Source organism: Onychostruthus taczanowskii, unplaced genomic scaffold (genome assembly GCF_017590055.1).
Source record: "Onychostruthus taczanowskii isolate IOZ18803 unplaced genomic scaffold, ASM1759005v1 scaffold1, whole genome shotgun sequence".
Lineage (NCBI taxonomy): Eukaryota > Metazoa > Chordata > Aves > Passeriformes > Passeridae > Onychostruthus > Onychostruthus taczanowskii.
In genome coordinates this window covers 7,620,535-7,641,602 of record NW_024496525.1, presented here as the reverse complement: position 1 = coordinate 7,641,602, position 21,068 = coordinate 7,620,535, and the positions used below count along the sequence as shown (strand labels likewise).

At 39.0% G+C, this 21,068-nt stretch overlaps 1 protein-coding gene across 1 annotated transcript in view; it reads right to left on the bottom strand.

Annotated features, from left to right (window-relative positions):
* Positions 1–225: 225 nt before the first annotated feature.
* DCAF5 (DDB1 and CUL4 associated factor 5) overlaps positions 226–21,068 on the bottom strand; it is a 70,944-nt gene continuing 50,101 nt past the window's right edge. The window contains exons 7-9 of the mRNA XM_041395949.1: positions 18,842–18,908; positions 7,940–8,067; positions 226–2,122 (exon numbers count right to left, since the gene is read on the bottom strand). Of these exons, the coding sequence (XP_041251883.1) occupies positions 314–2,122; positions 7,940–8,067; positions 18,842–18,908 (2,004 nt within the window). The 3' untranslated portion in view covers positions 226–313. The remainder of the gene's footprint in view (positions 2,123–7,939; positions 8,068–18,841; positions 18,909–21,068) is intronic.

Below are 21,068 nucleotides of genomic sequence, written 5' to 3'. Positions count from 1 at the left end.
AAACTTTAAAGGAGTTATCCTGGTTGGCTGGCTGAACAAATGACACATGTTCACACAAGAATTATTCAGTCAACCATCTTAATAAGGATTTACTTTAAACAGAACCTTGTATGGGTACACTAGACTCAGTCTCATTAAGGAGCAAGTTGGATTTTTGTACAGCATGAACCACTGGCAATCTAAAACAGACCCACTGAAGAATGGAATGGAGAATCAAACGCAATGTTTCAGACCCAAGCTCTATGTGCCTTTAATACTTTCTTTTTCCTTTTCTTTCTGAGAGAGTGCACACTACGACAGACATTTGCATTTATCATGTTTTTAACTTCTTTTCTAAAGACGAACTCTCTGAATCTGCATCTTCCAACTCCGCTCTGTGTCTTTTCAGTCCTCCAAGAGATTGAGTGCTCTCACTGCCCGCGGGATGCAGGTCAGCAGTATCCTCTCTTGTGCTCACACTGTAGCTGTTGGAGTCAGTTTCAGACAGGCAGCAGTCTCTGTGCAAGGTCACACCCACCTGTACAAGGTTGCCATTATCAGCATTTGAGTGCACCTGTAGTCCTTGCGTGACAGACTCCTGCTCTCCAAAACTCTGTCCATTGTTGAAGCATGGAGGGTGAAGATGCAAGTGGCCATTATTGTGGTTAACGCAGGAGGGGTCGAAGCTCCTCTCCTCACTGCCATCAGTCTGGTTTCTGGAGCAGTGACCTGACATGCTACAGATGGCAACAGCGGAGAACGGAGGGACCACTGAGTGATGGCTTGGTGCTGGTTGACAGTTCTGGCTATTTTTCTGTTCCACAAGTCCTGTGGTCTGAATGCAAGGTTCTTCTGTACAGCTATTTAGCCCTTTGCAGTTAGCTTTACCATTGAGCTTTTTAGTCTCGAAAGAATGCTCTACACCTCCACTGCTCGTGTCTTCCGATGTGTTTTCTTGACCCTCTGTCCGCCGCTGATTGTCACAGTCATGAGCTTGACCATTACTAGAATTTTCTATCCCACCACATTCTTTTAAATTTTCTCTGTTGTGGTTTTCAGCAGAAAGAGCTGAGGAACCCTGAGGAACTACAGAACTTAAGTTCCTAGCATCTTCCTTAGTTAGCGAGCGTGTTGCACTGTGCCTTCCACTGGTTCCTGGTTTCCCTTCATCATTTTCTCCATCTCCTCTGGAGGATTCACCATCTTTACTAGCTGAATATGATATGTAAGAATAATGGAGCCATTTGTAAGCTTTGTAAATCTTTCTCTCCACTGATTCACTGTCTGAACAAGGGGACGTCCTTTCTTTAAGAACTTCTTTGTTGGCTGAACTCCTTTCTGGTGAAGAAGCTGGAGAGGAAGAAAGATCATCTACTTTGATCTGGGGGTAATCATATATGTCCTCACCTATGTAAGGGGTTACATTCTCTGTGTTAGTGCTAGTCCTTTCCTCCTTTTGCACCCTCTGTCTGCGCCTCAGTGCGTTGCGTTGCCTCATCGATGTGCGTCTTTCATTCAGCTCCTCCTCATCTTCTGTACTGCTGCTGCTGCTGGAACTGCTGGATTCATTCTCCTCAGGACTCGGAGATGGTGGCCGTGGGAAAAGGTCTGTATCTAGCTCTGCCTCACAGGTATTGTCATCAGAGTCAGACTCATTGGAAAGGGCCAGGAGACGTTTGTCCTGATACTTTCTCAGTGCAGAGAGCCTCTGCTGACGGGAAGCCACGTCTTCTCTGGCTGGGGGGGATGCAGTTGATCTCAAGGCCCTTAAGTTATAGGCAGTTTCTTCAGACTCTTCAGCCCCGTGTGGTGGGGAGTGATGCACAGAGGTGGAGGACTCCGACTCGCTGTAAGCGGAGCGTTCACTCACTCCTGCGTGGAGCTGCAGGATTGTGCTCTCACTGAGGTCGCTGTCTGAATCAGAACTCCAGCCCTCAATCTCCCGGCGCACCAGAGAGTCAAAAAAGGCCATCATCCTTGGATCTTCCTGGACTGATTGGTTGGCATAATCATGGGACAAACCACTACCACTGTTCAGCACAAGACTGATGTACTCTTCATGAGTGTAGAGGCAACGTGAATCATCCTCAATTCTACCATCCAGGTCCCCTGTGCAGTCAGGCTGCTTGTAAGGACTCCAGATCTGTAACAGAAAATAAAAAAAAAAACCAAACATATATCTTTGAATTCATAAACTATTATAAGCACTTGAAATGGAACAGTAGCTTGAATACGTAGAATAGCTGCAGGTTGCAGATTGTTTTTATTAATTTTTACCCCCCAGTACCATACTTACAAGGATTACAGAGCTGTGGGATTTTTTCTTCCCCTTCACAAATGTGTTTTTTCTGCATTTACTTCACCCATACAGAATAAAAAAGCTCTCACACTGCAAATTATCCATCAGTTTGGTAATTCATTGTGTGATAATTTCTCCCAAATTGCAGGGCTCTATTTTTATGTAATAAGGAATGCTTACTCACTAACAGTAAGAATAGTTTGTTGCCTACAATACAGTCTTAGCACTAATGAAAGCACTTGTTTCCCAGGAAACTAGAGTTGCTGGTGCTAGTGGTGTAGAGTAACATTTCATCCAGCTACGTAGTCAATCCCACCTGATCAGCAGGCAGGGAGTTGAATGCATGGAGGTGAAAAGTAGAGCTGCACTACTCCCTTCAGGAAACAGTTCCAAAGAAGAGAAATATTCCAACATCCTCTGAAGACACAGCAGCAATTTTAATAGGTGAAGAGATTTACTGAAAGCTACTTTTGAAGTGTACTGATTTCACCAACAGCAACAGTCTTGACTATGCTGTCCATCTATCCTTCAGTCAATTTCCCTGGTATGGAGAGGAAAAGGGGGGAAAAAAGCTCCAAAAGAAGATCCACCAATATCGCTATGAAACTGGTAATCCATAGCAAACACAATAGTTGGATGTCCTCACCCTTCTCAGATTTAGTCACAGATTTGAGGGCAATGTGATTATGACATTGTGTGGACAACCACTATCACTTTGGATCAATGGTTAATGGAATGAACAATGCCTTACTGTGAGCAGAGCCAGTATGTATCCTATCTACAACAATGCCTTAATGTTCTGCTCAGAAAAGATCTGATCTCAGCCATGCTTTGGTTTTATCATGCTAACAAGCTCAGGGGAAAAAATTCTATGCCAGCTCTCTATACCAGGTTGGACTTTTGGGATCGTCTTTGGAAAAAAAAAAATCTAACAATTTTCCCAACAGAAATTAATTAAGTTCCAAACAGACAAAACTGCTAACAGAAAGTGTTTGCATGTATAAATGACATAATCAGCACTCATCTTACAGATGCCTAATTAACACATGGAACATAACCTGATACTACCATGACAAGCAACATTAGAAAAGCCCACAAGAAGGCAAATTACTCTGTATTCACTGAAATGTTCAACAGTGTACAAAGAAACCTTACACCTTTAATAATTGAAGCAAAATGAAATAAATTACCTTGCAACTACTTGTTTTGTCCAGAACAGCTGTGTTTAAGATGAACAAATAAACTTTATTGTGAAAATCTCCCAAATTTGAAAGCTTTTACTTTGCATTCTCTGTAATTTATGGTTAACACAGCTTCCACATATGATCTGGCTAGATAGATAAAAGAAACACTATTCTAAAATTAAAGTGCTGTAGTTATACTTTCTTCTCCAGACAATCATCAAGCTGCCTTTCAGAGAAAAGGGAAAGGAACTTCATATTGTGTTACACCAGGCTGTTTCAAGGAAGATCTCAACATCAAGATATATCTGTTATTGGTACTTAATTGCTTTTTTATTATTTGCAATACTTCACCAAATTCCCGGTGCAGTGCTTTAATATGACACTTGAAACAGAATGAAGACAGTTCTCTGTTGCTTGGTTCCAGCACTGCACTTACCAGACACATAGCCCAAAGGACAAGCATCATGTTTGGATGAAGATAACAAAACCCAATCTCAGCCTACTATGTACAGAATTTCAGTAACCAAACTTAACCTTTTTGAACTATTCAAGAGAACAGAAAGAATCACTCTCCATTCTCAATTTCCCAGGCACCACTTCCTAAAGACAACATAGGAAAGAGCTTTATCTCAATGAATCCATGAGAGAGATTATTGATTGGTGGATACATCATGGTTTTTTAAATAGAAAAATAGAACTCTACTTGCTTAGACAGGCAGGCTGGCATGCCCCTTTCTCAAATAATCTTAGCAGTGTTAGACTGATCACTAGGTTTTATAAAGCCTTTTTTTTTTTATTTTTTAAGCAAGAGAATTGGAAAATGCTTAGATCTGGTATGAACCAATATAAGTGGAGGAGAGGTAGTCTGCTCTGAAGTCCCTCTGAGAAAGGTCTGTTTGCAATGAAATTAATCTAAAAAGGTATGTAAAGTGTGCACAGAGATATTCTACATCCTTGGTAGCACTACCACATCTTTCTGCTCTCTCTGCAAGCATCAGCAAAAACAGAGCAGTATAAAATATTGGAAAAATAGCTACAAAGAATCCACAGTGAGGCTTTTCCCTTCCAAGTGAGGTTTGTTCACAGAGAAGTAAGTAATAAAGAAAAGTCAAGGGAATTCAGGATGAATACCTTGCTTGTATGGGACCAGTTGTCTCTGGAGAATGATATCCCTGAATTTTAGATATTTTGTTATGAGGGAGTGCGAAGGCCTGCCAGAGTCACAGAAAGAAATCAGACTAAGAATCTATCATTGGCAGAACAGGGAAGTGTTTAAACTGGTATCAACTGATCCAGTGCTCTCTGTGGCACCTGAAATGGACTTCTTTGTAAATGGAATGCCTTTGCCTATTTCTCATTCTTTGACTGATGCCATGTCGAGGAATAATGTGATCAAACGGGAGAAAATAAGTTGGCAAATCAGCCCACTGAAGTAACAATATATCAAGTTCTTTCTCTGTCAGAAGATTAAGGAGATGAATATTACTCACTGATGACCTGAGTACAGATATAAAAATAGGAACAATAACAGAAAATGGAAATACAAAACTGCTTCTCTAGTTCAGTGATATCTACTCACAGCATCTTTGAATTGCTTGTATTCCAGGGTGGCAAACCCCCAAATTTTAAAACAAAAATGTAGTTATGCCTGTAGCGTGAGAATAATTAAAACCACTTATATGAGATTATCTGATTAGGCAGAGGCAGATAGTCACAATGACATTAATCTGTCACCATAGCAACATGTGCAAATAGACTTTGTTATCTCCAACACACTTATGATTTTTAAACAAATGGGACCCACAACAGTTGTTCTCTGTTACACAATATTCCATTTTCAATACAAATCAGAATTTTTTTCCTGAAAATTGTTATGTATTTCATCTATTTTCATCTTTCCTGGAACTGTCTCCTAACTGTCTCCGCGGCCCTCCTTTAAGCCAAACACATCAGAGGGAATGCCACATTTATTTCTTCTGCAATGTAATCTGTTTTCCTGCCAGCACATCCCAATGCCTTGCACACTTAACTGAGGGGAAAGTGGTATTTTTCTGTTTAATATTGCTTTAGCCCTTGTGGTGAGTGCTTGATGCAAATGATTATTTTAGTTTGCAGCTGCACGTTTTCATACAATTTTACTGAAGTTCAGAACATCAAAATAATTATTGTGAATACTACTCTTTTCTGTGGGGCTAGGCCTGAGATGAATTTGTATCTCATTTGCATTAAAACAGCAAATGTGTTGGCAGAAGCTCATGGGGCTAATTGAATGGCTTGATGGTCCTGCTATCAGTTCCTCCATTCCTGAAGTACTAAATTTAGGCCAGCTACTCTAAAAATTAAGAGCTCAGAGAAACAACTACCTGCATCCAAATTTTTAACACATCACCATGTCTCTACAATCGTTTCTACAATTGCAACCAACCATATTGAAGTTATCTTCTGTGATTTAATTCCAGAAAGGGTTTTTTTGAGGGATAATAAAAAGAGGGACACCTTTTAAGAAAGTGATTAAAACAAATAAACAAAAAGGAATAAAATAAGAAAACATAAAAAATGTAACTATGTCTTTTATTTATTGTTCCTTCTCCTGTCATCTCAATTTCTCTGAGCAAGCACATCAAACACTTATATAGGGGAAAGAAAGACAGCCATGCAAAGGAAAGGTTTGCGTTTTCAGCTGTTTTAATGCAATAAATGGCCCCTCAGAACTGCTGGTGCTGTTTTTCCTGTTTTGCCCTACTGCTAGTGGCAGTTACTAGTCTCCAACTTATCCACAGGAGTTGCTGGAATGAAGAAGAAACCACCTTTGCACAGTCACCTGCAAACTGCTGTGCACTAAAGCAGTACCTTTAGAGAGTGAAGTCACCTGTAGAGAGTGAAGACGTGAGCACTGAGCCCCAGACAAGGCACATTACAAGCTGAGACAAAAGGACACACAACAAAAGGGTAAGAAGTTCTGGCTGGCCAGTAAACTTAATACATCAAATACCTTTGCCTTAATTTGTTTCTAGCTTGAAATGTCTGGGGAATTCAGTTCCTTCAGAGCAGCTGCACAAGTTCCACTGCACATAACAGGAGTTCTCTTCTAAGGAAGCGCTCAAGCAGAGGTGTCTTTGAAAAAGTTACACAACCTGTGACTGCAGCTTTAATCAAACTAACCTTTTAATCACTAGGCAAAAAAAATGCCCTGCCAAAACCCTAGCAGAAGTACACAAAAGCAACACAGGGGATGTTTATACCAATGCTAATCCAACAGTCTAAGCACACTCATGCAAGAAGGATTCACAGGGTGAAGGGTCAGCAGATCTAGAATCCAAAAGGGAAAATTCAGGCTGCATGAATCAAGTTCCCAAAGCAAAAAAAATATGCCTCTGGCAAAACTGTTGTTAAACAGTGGCAGTTTGACTGCTTGGAAATTGAAAAATCAGTGAGCTGCTAAGACTGTTCAATGCACTTTGGTTCAAAGCCTGTATTTAGTATATTTGTGATCAAACCTGTCAAGCAGGCAGCACAGATGAAGAGAAAAGAACTAAAGTACTGGGGAAAGACAGAAGAGAAGGAAAGCTGAACTACAGTCAGAACCCAAATGCTGACAGTAGCTGTAATGCAAGCAATGCCGCAGGGCATTGAGCCATGGTTCCAGGATTTTGGGTCAGTTCTGCTCCATGAGTTGTACATCACTAAAACACTCCTTTGTGGGACAAGTTCATGCTGTCAGCTTGTATCTGACAAAAGCTTTTACAGTATTCTAACAACATTATTTAAAACTACATGCAGGTAAGACTTTCGTGAAGACATTCAACAAATAGTTAGGAACAACAGCAGTTCTTTTTATCCTATTTCAAAATTACATGGTTGTGGCTTTTTCTACACTGTTGGTAGACCTAAATTGTAGCAAAATATTTATGGCAGCAGAATGCAAATAACATTAGTGTAGCATAATCCTCTGCCTTCCCAACCCTGAAATAACAAAACTGGTTTTGCCTTGCTCCCACAATATTGAGTGTCTTTCCTTAAGGAAAGAAAATTTCTGAACCTAACAAAGTTTCTTATCTCTTTCAGTTCCACAGAGAAAGGTAAAAAACTTCCTAAAAGTACTGTACATTGTTAAAGGATTCAGAAAGATATTGTACAAGGTACTAAGAGTTCTTCCTCTGGAAGTCACAGTACGTTGAATTGATTCAATGCACAAATACATACAAAAGACATAGAAGGCCTTCTGAGGCATTATTCAGCCAGGTCAGCCTAGGCTAAGGTTCATCTATTTGGAGATACTTTTATTAAACTTTAGACCAGAGTAGTACAAATTGTAGGAGATCACATTAGAAGTGTAACCAAACTCACCCGAGCAAAAGAGACAAAACATTTTATAAAACAATAAGAGAAGACAGAGTGGACCAGAATGATGCTAAGCAAAACAAAGCATTTCTTCCTGAAAGATTGAAAGAACACATTTTCTGATAAGTAATCTTACCTTTATAATCTTTTCAACGCCAGAAGAACAGATCATGTAGGTGTGAGGATTAAACCGCACTTGGTTTACAATTGACCGATGACCTTTCAATACCATGAAAGCACCATTGACAACCCTGCCAATGCCACCTGGGGGAAAACAAGCACACGTGGACATGAGTAATTAAATCTTCATATTACTTTCAGTCATTGTCATTTAAAGTTCTATTATATCTGACAATGCATTTCAGCTTTATCTTGCAGTATTTTAAGGCCTGTGTTGGCTGCAGAATTCCAATTTTATGAGCAATGCCCCTAGGAGAAGCAGCAAGTTTGATGAAAAGCATCCTTCCTGCAAATCAGGACTTAGAGGCTTGCTTTGATTCATCTAAACAAACAATGAAGGTTTTTGACCTAATATGACAAATATGCGAATGAGAAAAACATACATCATGAAATCACCAGTGAAACCTAAGGCATGACACAGGCAGTTTGTAAATCTGAAGCAGAGACAAATAAAGAGGTTGGCTTTTAACAGCAATACTATTTTTCAAATTTATTTTTTAAATCAGCAGTTTATTACTGCTACAGTTGACTCTAGTCTGATGAATAGGAAGGACCTGAAATAACACATCTGAACAGTGGGTTATATCATTCTTTGTCACAAGGCAGTGAATTAGCCAAAGTGGAATGCTTTTGTGCTAGTAGTAAAACTCAAAACAGAAGCCAATTAACTTTTCTGCTTGGTCATTGACTCTTACTAGTTCTACACACCAAAGTAAGAAACACTCACACAGTATTTTTTTTTAATATTCATAGACTCACACAGTTAAAACTACAAATTTGTTAGACAGCACAGCTGTGTATTTGATTAAAGTGTCCATCAACATGCAACATTTGTCCATCAACATGCTATGACTTAATATTTTCAGTGAAAGAAAACAAAACTTTTAAATGCGAGGAAGTAAAAACTGACAATCCCTTCAGATGAGAATCAACTTGCTATTTAAAAGTTAATGTGCTGTAAGTACACCTTACAGAAAACTAAAATAATTTCACTAGCTTGTGTGCTGCTTACAGTGATCTTTACACTAAACAAACTTTATGTTCCTCTTGTTGAAAATGTTTGCTATCTATCTTCCTTTGACCCCAAAAGGAACTATTTCAGCTGGTTTAAGCCCTGTGTTGAACAATTTGTGCTCTAAAATAGCCAGAGTTCTCCTATAATTCACACTTCCTAAAGAAAAACTTGCGATACCACTGAAGAGTAGCAAGATAGAAGAGTCAAGAAAAAAAAATTAAAAAGAAAAAACCATTCTCATATCACCTTCTATTTGTTAGGTTACGCAAATTGTGAAAACAACTGCAGCTAATGACCTTGTGTACAGACAGCCCCTCTCCTCTTAGAAAGTGTTTTAGCCCTTTCACTCACTATAGCTGCATTCCAAAGAGCTGACTGATGTTTAACATGGAGAACAAACCATGAGAAGGATCTAGAAACAAGGTGTCATCTGAGTCCTAAAAATCCAGAGACAGATATTTTACTGCTTTGGGAAAGTGTTCTGCTTTGCATAATTTTTGCACACCAAACTGCTGTCTCATAGCACCTTGGCATAGAAAAATAAAGCTCCTGAGAAAGGGGAAAGTGATGGCAAGTAACTCCAGGGACCAAAATGCATGGCTCACCACACTGAAACTGCGCTGAGACTGTTACCTGCATCAAGGTCTCCTATTTGGGTACATTTGTATTTTCTGTAAAGATTCAGGGATTTGTTCTGCCATCAGCCACTGGAGCAAGATTTCACCACTGTCAGCGAATTTGACTGAGAAGTAACTGATTGGAGAGCAAGTTCATTAAATGCCAAATTAAGCTCTTTTAATTTTCTTTTCCATTTCATGAGATTCCTGCTAGAATTTCCATTTCATGCTGCTCCTGCTAGACACTTATGGCTGATGGTAAATTGCCATACTCCCACAGCATTCCTTCCAGCCAGATCAGAGCTGTCAGTCCAATTGTATCTATCAAGCCAACAGTAGATGGTTACATCAAGACCAGTTCTCAACACATCTTGACTTAGCAGACAAATATTCCAAGAAAGAGGGCCTTGGGAATGAAGAGAGAGTTCACTTAGGAAATGTTTCCAAGCCTGTAAGTGATGTCTAAAACAAGTTTTAACTATCCATGGACTGTAGCTGCGTGAATTCTGTACAAAACAAGAAATATGCCCTACAAGTCACTAACAAAAGAGTCAGAGGGACTATGAGCAAAGAAAGAATTATAATGGAGATGAAACAAATACCATATACCAGTATCTTGGGCTGCATTCCTAAGTCACTCGTTGGTCTTTTGTGGTACTGTTGGCAGTGTGAATTAACCCATGGTTATTTTCCTAGTAGAACAGTGAGAAGAGTCATTTAATGCCAGAAGTGCCTTCTGGGACCTCCTGCACAAGAAATACCTGGAGGTGTTGAAATGGGTCCAGAGGAGGGCCACAAAAATGACCACAGTGAAGGAACACCTCTCCTACAAGAACAGCTGAGAGAGCTGGGGTTGTTCAGCTGGGACAAAAGAAGTCTCCAGGAGAACTTATTGCAGGCTTTCAATAAAGGGGCCTTATAAGAAAGACAGACACTTTTTACCAAGACCTGTAGTGACAAAAGAAGGGGCAACAGTTTTAAGCTGAAAGAGTGTAGGATTATATTGGATGTAAGGAAGGCATTTTTTCAAATGAGGATGATGAGACACTGGAATAGGTTGCCCAGAGAAGTTGTGGTTGCCCTATCCCTGGAAGTATTCAAATCCAGGCTGGATGGTCTCATGGAAGGTGTCCCTGCCTTTGGACACTTTCATCCCAACCCATTCTATGACTCTATGGTTTTGTAATTCTGTGAAGGAACTCCAAAGCTTTCTGATTTAATATTGAAGTTCCCTGAACTCCTTTTAAGCAGCTATCAGTAAATTCAGAGAAGGCACAGTAATAGGACATACTTCCCTCCACCTAAAATGAAGGTGAACTTCCCCACAAGGCTCCTTAAAAAAACCGCCCAGTTACATGAAATTGCCCCAGGAGAAGTACAAATCTTAGCAGTGAGCTTTTACCAGTGTTACGGGAGGTTTCAATAATTCAAACCAGAAAGTACTGACTCCAGCAATACTCTGAAAATCTTTGTGTCAAATATAATAGACTGCCCCAGAACCTCATTTTTGAACCTCAATTTTGAACAATTTTTGTCCCTCATCCCTTGCTTAAATCTTTGTGTCAAATATAATAGACTGCCCCAGAACCTCATTTTTGGACAATCCCTTGCTCGATGCAATTTTAGTCTACCAACTCCTTTGTGTTTAAGCAACACCTTTAAGTAAGCTCTTAATGCCAAGTCTTCTACATCCTTATCTTGAAAGCAGCCCCTCTATTATATACTAGCCCACCACAGTTGCCATCATATTAATGTGGTAGTTTTGCTTGAAAGGCGTTCACCAAAACCACTACAACTACTTTAGTATCTGCATGGCAGAAATCTGCCTGTGTCCAGACTTGTCTGGAATCCCCATGTCTCTCAGCAGAGGCTTAGCTGCAGCCATACAGCCTTTAGCCATCTCAGAGTGTGAGTTAAGTTTACTCATCTCTGCTGACAAAAAAAACAAAAAAAAAAAGTGCATTTGTATATTAAGTGGAGGCTAGCCATAAACTGCTCAAACTCCTGATGATATCTTCCTTTTTTCCATGCAATAAATTCCATTTCCTTTTGCTGTCTTCCCTTGAAATGGTATTTTTATTTCTATTCTTTCAGCAGAATTGACTTCTGCTGTCCCAAATCCACTCAAATTTTTCTTTTGGGGTTTCTTTTGAGGTTTTAGTGGAAGGGGATGTTATTTTTTTCCTTGTAAATTTAGTAGCATGCATGAGTTCTGCAACTCTTTAAGCATGGCAGCTTTTATATTCTTAGCTAGCTCCAACATGTATAGGCAGTGTTCATACAGAAGTCATTAGCTTACATATCTGTTATCAATAATATTTATTAAAAAAAAATCCTAAAGTCTTCAGAGGCTGACTATGCCAATTTTAGAAGGATTATAATTTTATAACCTCTAAGTACTGGAGGGAAGCGATGGATATGTTCTAGCTGATTCTGCAATACTACCCAAAAATTGCCCTGCTTTGAGACAGTCCTGAGTAGTGGTTTAGTGTTCTAGCTGTGCTGGTCAATGGGGTTTTTTTGGTCTGCTTTTATTTGATACTCAAAGTGAAATGTCAAGAAAATCACTCTTAATTTATACCCTGCAAATAAGTGTTCCAAAGAAGAGCAATAAAAAAATCTTTAAAAGTCCTTTAAATAATATCCTACTATGATATCTGATCAGCTTAAAGACACAACTTATAAAAGGCTAAATCTAATGTGCACATTTTAAAACAGATTTCCTGTACATGTTTGACAAGAATACCTTTGCAACACAAGGCCTCTCTACAGGCTCCTGTACAGAGGAAGGAATGATACAGTGTTTTGTAGTAGCTGATGTCTTCTAAGTGGCCAAAGTGATATCTTCTTCGTTTGCTTTATAAATTTATATTTTAAATGTTAAGCTAATGAACTACTTCTTAATTATGTGGGTTTGTAAATATTTAAGTGAATGATTTGACATTTGACATATTACAAACATGCTGAATGGTACATCCCAATACATTTTAAAAACTCTAGTAAACTGTAACAAAGGAGAGTGACAGATTTAGACATCAATCTGACTTCCCCTGCATGAGTTCTACAACAAGAAGCAATGTTTAGAAAAAGCCAGAATAAATTATTTGAAGGCTAAAGAAAAAGTGAAAGTGATAGATTGCTGAGAAAAGCGTTCTAGTGCAGAAATCCTGCAGGAATGTAGAACAGTCTCCAAACTAATGGAAGCTGCATTGTTCCAAACATTAAACAAACCTGTTAAAATGCCAGAGAACTTGCTGGGATAAGGAACTATTCTCCACTGGCTTTGTAACAGAGGAGTTAAATGACCTCATTCAGAAGCCTTTTCTATCTAGGACACTGGAAAAGAAATCCTACTGTTTGCTCATATAAGGTAGAAAGACATTCCACAGACTAAAGCATAACTTCATACAAGCCTTGTGAATTACTCAAAGTGCTGAAAACTCCTGAGAAGAACCAGATATTTGCAGCTGCTACCAGTGTGCCATAGCATACCATTCCACTGCAGTACTTGGCACTACAGTGGTAGCTCATTTAAAGTTAATTTATTTTTCATTAGTAATCATCCAGGGTACATTTAGACCGTAGGCCACTACTTTGCATTTGAATCCTATGAGATCATTATGTGTTAACAAAGAGAGATACCATAGTTTGGAAAGCAAATGCACAGCACAATAAAAGCAAATATGCATAGCATATAGGGCCTCTGCCTTAGTGCAGCAGATTTGGTTTAGGTACCTTAAAAGTCTCTCTGGTCACTCACATGCCTGTATTTGTTTCATACAATGGATGCCAGTAGATGGCTTTGCTCCTCAGAGACCCATCTGCAGAGAAACTAGATTTAACACAAGCACTTTCTCCCCGAGAGCACAGGGTCCTGCAGCATCCCTTCTTCTGGGATCAGGAATTGACTCCAGCTCTGGCAGCAGCCAGACTTACTAAAGGTTTCTCAGCAGCACAAGCAAAAGTGACTTTGGTTCCATCAAATATGGGGTGAGAACAGGAAGGGGTGGCCAAGATCCCTTCTCCTCCTAGCATGGTAAAAGGAGACCTCAAAGTACCAAGTGTCCCCTCATAAGAAAGCAGCTTCAACTCCATTTGCAGACTGCTTCCTTTGACACCTGTGAACACCCCCTCCTGCTTCCAGGTGAGGTGAAAGGATCAGCATGGCCTTGCAGAGCTTAAGTGAAAGCACAGGGAGCAGTCAGCTGGGAGCAGCCTGTGCCTCAGACAACGTGCTCTTCCAGGCAATCAACTCCTTTGCCTGGCCTATGCCTAGAACCAGCCCCACAGTGGTCTTGTATCTCTGTGGAGGGTCCAAAAGCCAAAAAGTAATATTTAAACATGTAAAGACTATGCATAAAATTCTAGTGGTAGTGGCTATTTTTGGATGTATATTTTCTCCCTTCTTTTGTTGCTTCTAAATATCTGCCATACACCTTATCTATCCCAACCCTCCCACTGTTGTTATCACCAGTATAGCTGAACAACAACATGAAAGCTAAGACAAAATTACTATAGAAATAAACTTTAGCACACCCTTCCTACTCTGTTCCCCCTCCTGGTCTGAGAGACACTTCTTTTGTACTGTACTTAATGGCATAGGTTGCAACAGGTTTCACAATGTTATTGGAATTGTGCAAATTACCACCAACAACTATGCTTTCTGAACATAACAGATATAAAGTAAATGAAATTATCTCACAACCAATAGCTGTCTGATTGGGGGTTTTTTTTGTTTGCTTTTCTGTGGCTGGGTTTGGGTTTTTTTAATGGAAGTGTGAACTGCTTGGCTGTGCATTTGTTTTGCACTGGTGGCTGCAAACATTTTCAATCCAACCAAGAGAATTTGTACAATTAGATGGCCAGTTGCTAGGGACTAAAGCTTCTCCAGCCTCTCCCAGCGCTCAGTGTTATCTTCAGCTTTCTATTCCTGAATTAGACATTTAACAAACTAAAGCTGGTGAGAGAAACGCTCCTGGATGCTGAATCTTCTTTCACTTGTCTACAGCACTACAAAGCACCCAGCACTGCCTTGTTTTCTGATAGATGCCCCTTGGCCAGGACATTCCACAGGTCTGTGCTATTATTGCAATCCAAATGCCACAGAAACCAGTCCCAATTCCCCTGAATATAAAACCTTTTCTACAACCACCCAGCACTTAGTCACTGTGTTAATCAAACAGCTGTTCCATAGCACAATTTGGTCAACACTGACTCACCTGAAGAAAGAGACAAACTACAGTCCTAAATGTAAAACAGTTTATATCCCAAGACCACACCTCAGAAAAATAATTTTTTTAAAAAACCACAAACCTTCCAGAGCATGCTCCCCACTGGGTCACATGGCTCCCCCCTGCCCCAACCAAGTGGTATGCATATATGCATATGTACCCATACAGAAAATATCTCAAAAATAGCTAAAGACATTAAGAAACACTTATTCATCTTCATTTATCAGTCCAGAATTTGAGAACTTAAACCACAAGCTGTCTCCAATGAGATAGCTGTGTTCAGGTATTCTGAAAAGATCTGTTCCTGCATTCTTCAGGCCTGAAGAAGTGCCAGCATTTACAAAGACCAAGGAGGAGTTAAAAAAGGAAGAAAAATTGCATCAGTTCTGCTGAAAATTTGTGCAATTAGTTTAGTAACTGGACCACAATGACTGGCCCTTTCTTGCTTGCAGTTACAGTCAAAGGCAGAATTAAAAAGAAGTTTTGAAATGCAGTTTGCAGTTCTGATTTAGTAAAGTTTTCCAGAATCTGGTGACAGCTTGCTCACATGAACTGAAGGATTCCCAGCTGTCTTCTCAATCACAAATAATACCATATCCCTCACACAGCAGCTTTGAGCAATATTTCAAAAGCAAGAATTGCATAGATGATTCAGAGTAGTGAGTGAGGAATGTAAATTCCATTTTGAAAACTTTTAGTCTACTAAACCCTCTATTACTCCACAAGGCATGTCAGGTTCTGTCTTGAACAGGGGTTCTTTACCATGTTTACTGCTGTTAGGTTTAATAATGTCTTAAGTCCTCATATGTTAATAGGCTTGCTGGACAAGTCATGTAGGACTGATGTCTCTTCTCACTTCCAGCTTGCATTGGAGTCAAGTAAAAGCTGTGGAAACTCAGGACTGCTTTTCTTCTGCCAAACTTATGTATTAACTTTGCTAGAAGCTGCCTCTGAAAAAAACTGTGATACTTCCATGGATTACTTTAAAGAAGAAACTGGCTAACAAATTCATGAAACATTTGGCAATTACTTCTAAAGCACAATGGAAAGCTGGATAGTACTTGGATGGAGATGAAAGTGGAAAAATGAGCAAACTATTCCATCTTTGAGAAACCACAAAAGGTGGTAAAAAAGCGACCAACCTTCTGGCATAGGAAATCCCAGCCTATTCAGAATAGTCTAAGACTATGGAGGGAGGCAGTCAGTAAAACTCTTCAACAGAATGGCTTCCTAAGCAATTTAAGAAATACACATTTCTTTTTTCACATACCTCCCTGCTGCAAAGGGGGTAAAAATCCTGTCTAATTATTGGACCAAACAAAACCACTTGCAGATTCCGGCTGATTATGGGACTAATTTAAAGCAACCTACAAGAAGGACACTTCTAAACTATGACTATCTGAAAAAAACCCAGCAGAATTTGTTCTATTCTCCTGACAAAATACTAGTACAGGTAACCACATTTCTCCAACTTGAAATATGTTTGCAGCTGTCTGACTGGTGTGTTCCTTCACACTTTTCTTCATCTTTTGTTCACTAGTGTTGCTAACATTGGATAACCAGTACTTGATGCACTTATAACAAAATAATTTCAGAGCTATTGTTAAGGATGCAGCTGTTTAAAAATACATAAACTTTTTAAAAAGTCCCTATTTTCAAATAACTGATACAACTTAAGGGAGTTGTATCATAAATATTTATAGCAACACAATGTCTAAGTTCAACCGGAAGGCAGAAATCAGTTAGAGAGATATTTTTACTTAAAATACCAACCAACAGTACAGGACATTACATCATCCTGTCTAGTTTGCACACTATTTTAAGTGAAAGACCACATTCCACTCTCTCAGATCACAAACCCAAAGGCACTCTTATTTTAGCTAGAACATAAGAACAAGGAGTTTTCCACTGAAGCAAAAGTTTTCCAAAGTCTTTACATCCCTATGGCAAGACTAATTCTCCAAGAAGGAAGCACAGCAACATCACACTCTGGCAATTATTCTGAACAGCAGGATAAGATTTAAGAAAGGGCATTTCATCACATTCAAAATGGGCACAACCCTTCAAGAAGAGCTGAATGAAGAAAAGCAAAGCTGCAATAAGCCCATCACAGGTGATCTGGATGCCCAATTAGTTATTTGCCTCAGAAGCAGACCTCTGGGTCTAACAAAACCAAGCTTGTGAGTTTTGCTAAAATATTTCAAAAAGAGAACTGCTCAAGTTATGAAACATTAAGACATACACATTCCTGCTCCTGGATCTTCTGATTCATTAAGCAACCACTGAGGGCAATTGATATTAAGTAATTAATTTTGTAACTGAAATGTTGCAAGTGTACTGACATCCTTCCTGAAGTTACAAGGACCAGAGACAAGAAACCTGACTAAAACAGATATGACATTGTTGTGTGGTAATCACAAATTAAATTGTAAATTTGTTTGATCAAAATGTATCACTTATTTGTAAATAGCAAGTATTTTTGCAAGCATATATCTTTTTTACAGAGTAGCATCCTTAACGACTACTCTGAAACAGATTATTTTGCTTAATAATTATTTTGCTTACAGGTGCAACAAGTACTAGCTATCATCCTTGTGAAAAAGTCCCAGATAAAAAGTTTGTCACGTGCAGATGCCTGGGAAAAAAGTTTTCAAGGGCATCACAGGCATATAAACAGAAAATCTTAAATCCAGATTTTACAAAAGAAGTCAGGACAGTATGGTGATACATGCAGAAAATACAATTCTACAGTCCCCACAATAAAATTTACAAATAAATAACTAACATTAATGTATGTAATCTTTGCTTTAACTAAGGGGGGGAAAAAATAAAAAAAAAAACCAAAAAAAAAAAAAAAAAAAAAAAAAAAAAAAAAGCAGGGAGATATCTCTATAAACTCCATACAAAGATAGAAGGCCAAGCTACTGGTATTTAGCAGGACCATCTTCAGGGCTTGTGGACTGCAACATGAAATGTTGGTTAACTAAGCAAAAACCCCAAAATTAGAATGCAATTTTCCTCAAAACCCTGCCATTAACCGAAGGCTATTCATCCTCTCAGCTGTGGATTATACAGCTGTGATTAACAACCTTTGAAAATGAAACAAACTATTTTCATTTTACCTCTAACATAGCTTGTAATTTTCTCTCACTATTGCTAAGAGCGTCTGAGACCACAGGATAGCCCTCAGTTGTACTTAGTATCACTAAAATGTACAGTTTAAAGAGGCAGAGCTGCTAAAAATTAAGTTTTGAAAGTCTTGACTCTTTCAATTAAGATTTAACACCCTTGTAGAAGAGCAGTGATCTGTTTCAACAGAAGAGAGATGCTGATGCTGTATGGCTTAGAATGTCATACTGCCAAACCCTACACCTGAGTAGACCACATTAAATTAGACACTGAATGCCAACAGTGGCATTCTCAATGGGATTGTTACACTGCCCCCACACTGCTGCTTTCCTTTAACATCCCTCTCCTGTACTTCCATATGGAACTGTGCTACTGCTGTTTGCTTACCATGTCTGCCCCAGCATGGAAATGGGTCAGAATTTAGTCAAAAGTGAACATTTCCACCAGCTGATAGTGCTCCTCCACCCAGAAAGTAGAAAAGCATAACTCCTCTGCATTGGAAATCAGTGGGAAGATTTTGGTATAAGAGGAATGAGAGGGGAAAAGAGGTCAATGCACTGCAGCTGTAAGGAACACCCTGTGTACCCAGCACCATTTTATGCTGCAAGCTTTATTATGGGAGGAATGATCATTACATGAGAAGGGAAAAAATTAGAAAATCATTATGAGAAAACATTCAAATATCATTGACTACTGTTATCTAGACATTGGATAAGGCATTTGTAAATTCTCCCTACCCAGCTTTCCTCAGAGTTGCTCTAGATTCACAATGTGAGAACAGCAATTTTTTTTAAATACCAGCTTAGTATTTGTCAGACACCTGCCCCCCCCCTTCCTTCCCCATCTAAAATAACATCAGCACTTACCTGCTTCTGGATCTGGAGGAATCCTCCACATATACAAATTGAAGTCATCAGAGCCCGAAAGGATGTACTGTTAAGAATAAAAATAAAAGCAGTTTACAACAAAGTATTACCTGAATGATGCTATTTTACTATTGAACTTCTTCCTCCAAACCAAAAATGAGAAAAAAGAATAATTTGCATAATTTTTTTGCACCTCACTGAGCAGTTTACATTTAAATGGGGATGAAGTACCAGAACAAAAACGTTGCCTGCATAAATGGACCAAAATTGAAAAGCATACTTCACATATCTAATACCTACTGCCCAAAGTGTATGCTTGCTTTGCTAAATAAGGCTATGAATTTTGGTTGGCTTTAATATAAGCATATCTAGGTCTAGATCACACTCTCTATTTTTCAGTCTGCAACTCTGGTCTTTTTTTGATGTTGAAGCCTTTCATAGTTTTTTTATCATCTCCAGAACTACCAAGGAAAACTCCATCACAAACCTAAGAGGAGAGCTGCCATGTCCATTACACACAAGCATGTCCATTACTCATTAAGCCAGACCTGTCTACCAAGACCATCAAAAGTCAGTCACTGAGAATAATCTTGAACAGCAAACAAAAACAAAGCTAAACCGTCAGCAAGTCTCATGTGGTTTAAAGCCATGCCCCTCCCGCCCATTTATCACACTATTTATTTTTTTCCTGGTCATAGTTACACTGAAGAGACGGAAGTCTGTCCTTTTCCAGCAGTACACAAATGATAAACAATGTCTTTATTGTGCAGAACTTCAGGCAATATGCAATTTAAAGTAGCTTAATACACTACAAGCAGGCACTGGAATGACAGGTGACATTTGACGTGGCAAAAAGCTTATGCCTCAGCTCTGAGAGGCCACAAACTGTGCCTTGCCTCCAAATATTTATTCTACTATAAATGGGAGGGAGTACAGTTTATTTCTCTCCCAAATTAGAGATTAAATGATGTGTAGTGGAGGCAATAGCAAATTCCAATTCCTGTTATACGGTGTAGACAGAGTAAATAAATCTCTATCCCTCCACTAATGTTAGGCTGCAGTTTAATCAATACAGCCAAGAAGCTGGGTTTTTCATTTTATTATTATTATTAGGTAAGGGGAAAGGGAGAAAAATAAAGAAATTGACCCAGTTTGTCCCTTTCCTAACTTTTGATGAGGGACAAATTCTGTTTTGCTTGGCTCAAATATAACTGGTTGCTGCCCTTCATTCTCCAGGGAAACATAAAATCATCAGGCAAAGTAACACCAAGCAGTGAGGAGACAAGTTCTGGAATAACACAGGACTCAGAAGCAAATAAACAGAAAATATACACTTTCACAGAAAAAATGGCTATCAATTTGCACATATTCTGTTTGCAATTCTAATTACATTAGTGCAGTGTTTGGATGCTTCCTATCACAAAAATGCAATAACGAACCACTAAAATCCCTTCTCTGGTTCCCTGCTATCATAATCTAACCATTCTTTTTTCCCTCATCTCTAAGAGTGCAGGATGTGAGTAAGCACTTATGAATGCAATTCTGCTCGTTTTCTGACAGGTAAGAAGCACTGATCAAACAAAAGCTCCTTTAAAAGCTTGTGCACACTAGTTCAGAATCACTCATAAACCCATACTTTCCAAGCCAGAAAGTTATTTCTACAAGCCAACATGTTCAAGCACTTAGGCAATTTACCTTCCAAGCTGACCTGACGGTGCCAGGAATATGTGCTTCCCCTTTCATTTGACTGCTCATAAAATGTTAGCCCACAGCAGGCTGAGCTGCTGTGCCAAAACTCCAAGGATTAGGGTTTATATAGGAAACATCTCAGCAATTAGAAAGAAAGCACCTCTAATATGTTTTGTTAAAGAAATGCTACATGGAAAAAGAAGTCTCATTTGTATAGAAATGTTGCCAGTTGTTACTATTTGTTTCCAAATTGTGTTGTTGAAGCAGCAACTAGATTGCCAAGGACACATGACTAAAAACACTCTTGTAATTAAAACACCTAGAAAACTCAGCATCTTAAATTTATGACCGTATCTTTTTTTTCTTTTTCTTTTTTCCCCACATATCATAAACTAACAATGATAGGGCCCCAAAGTGACAGATTTCAGATATCCTGCATGAGGCACACAGGACAGAAAAAACATGTACATGCCAGGAATGGAGTGTCTGTGAGACCCTTCAAACCTGCTTCCAAAATTATTTGCAGAGGAACACTCTG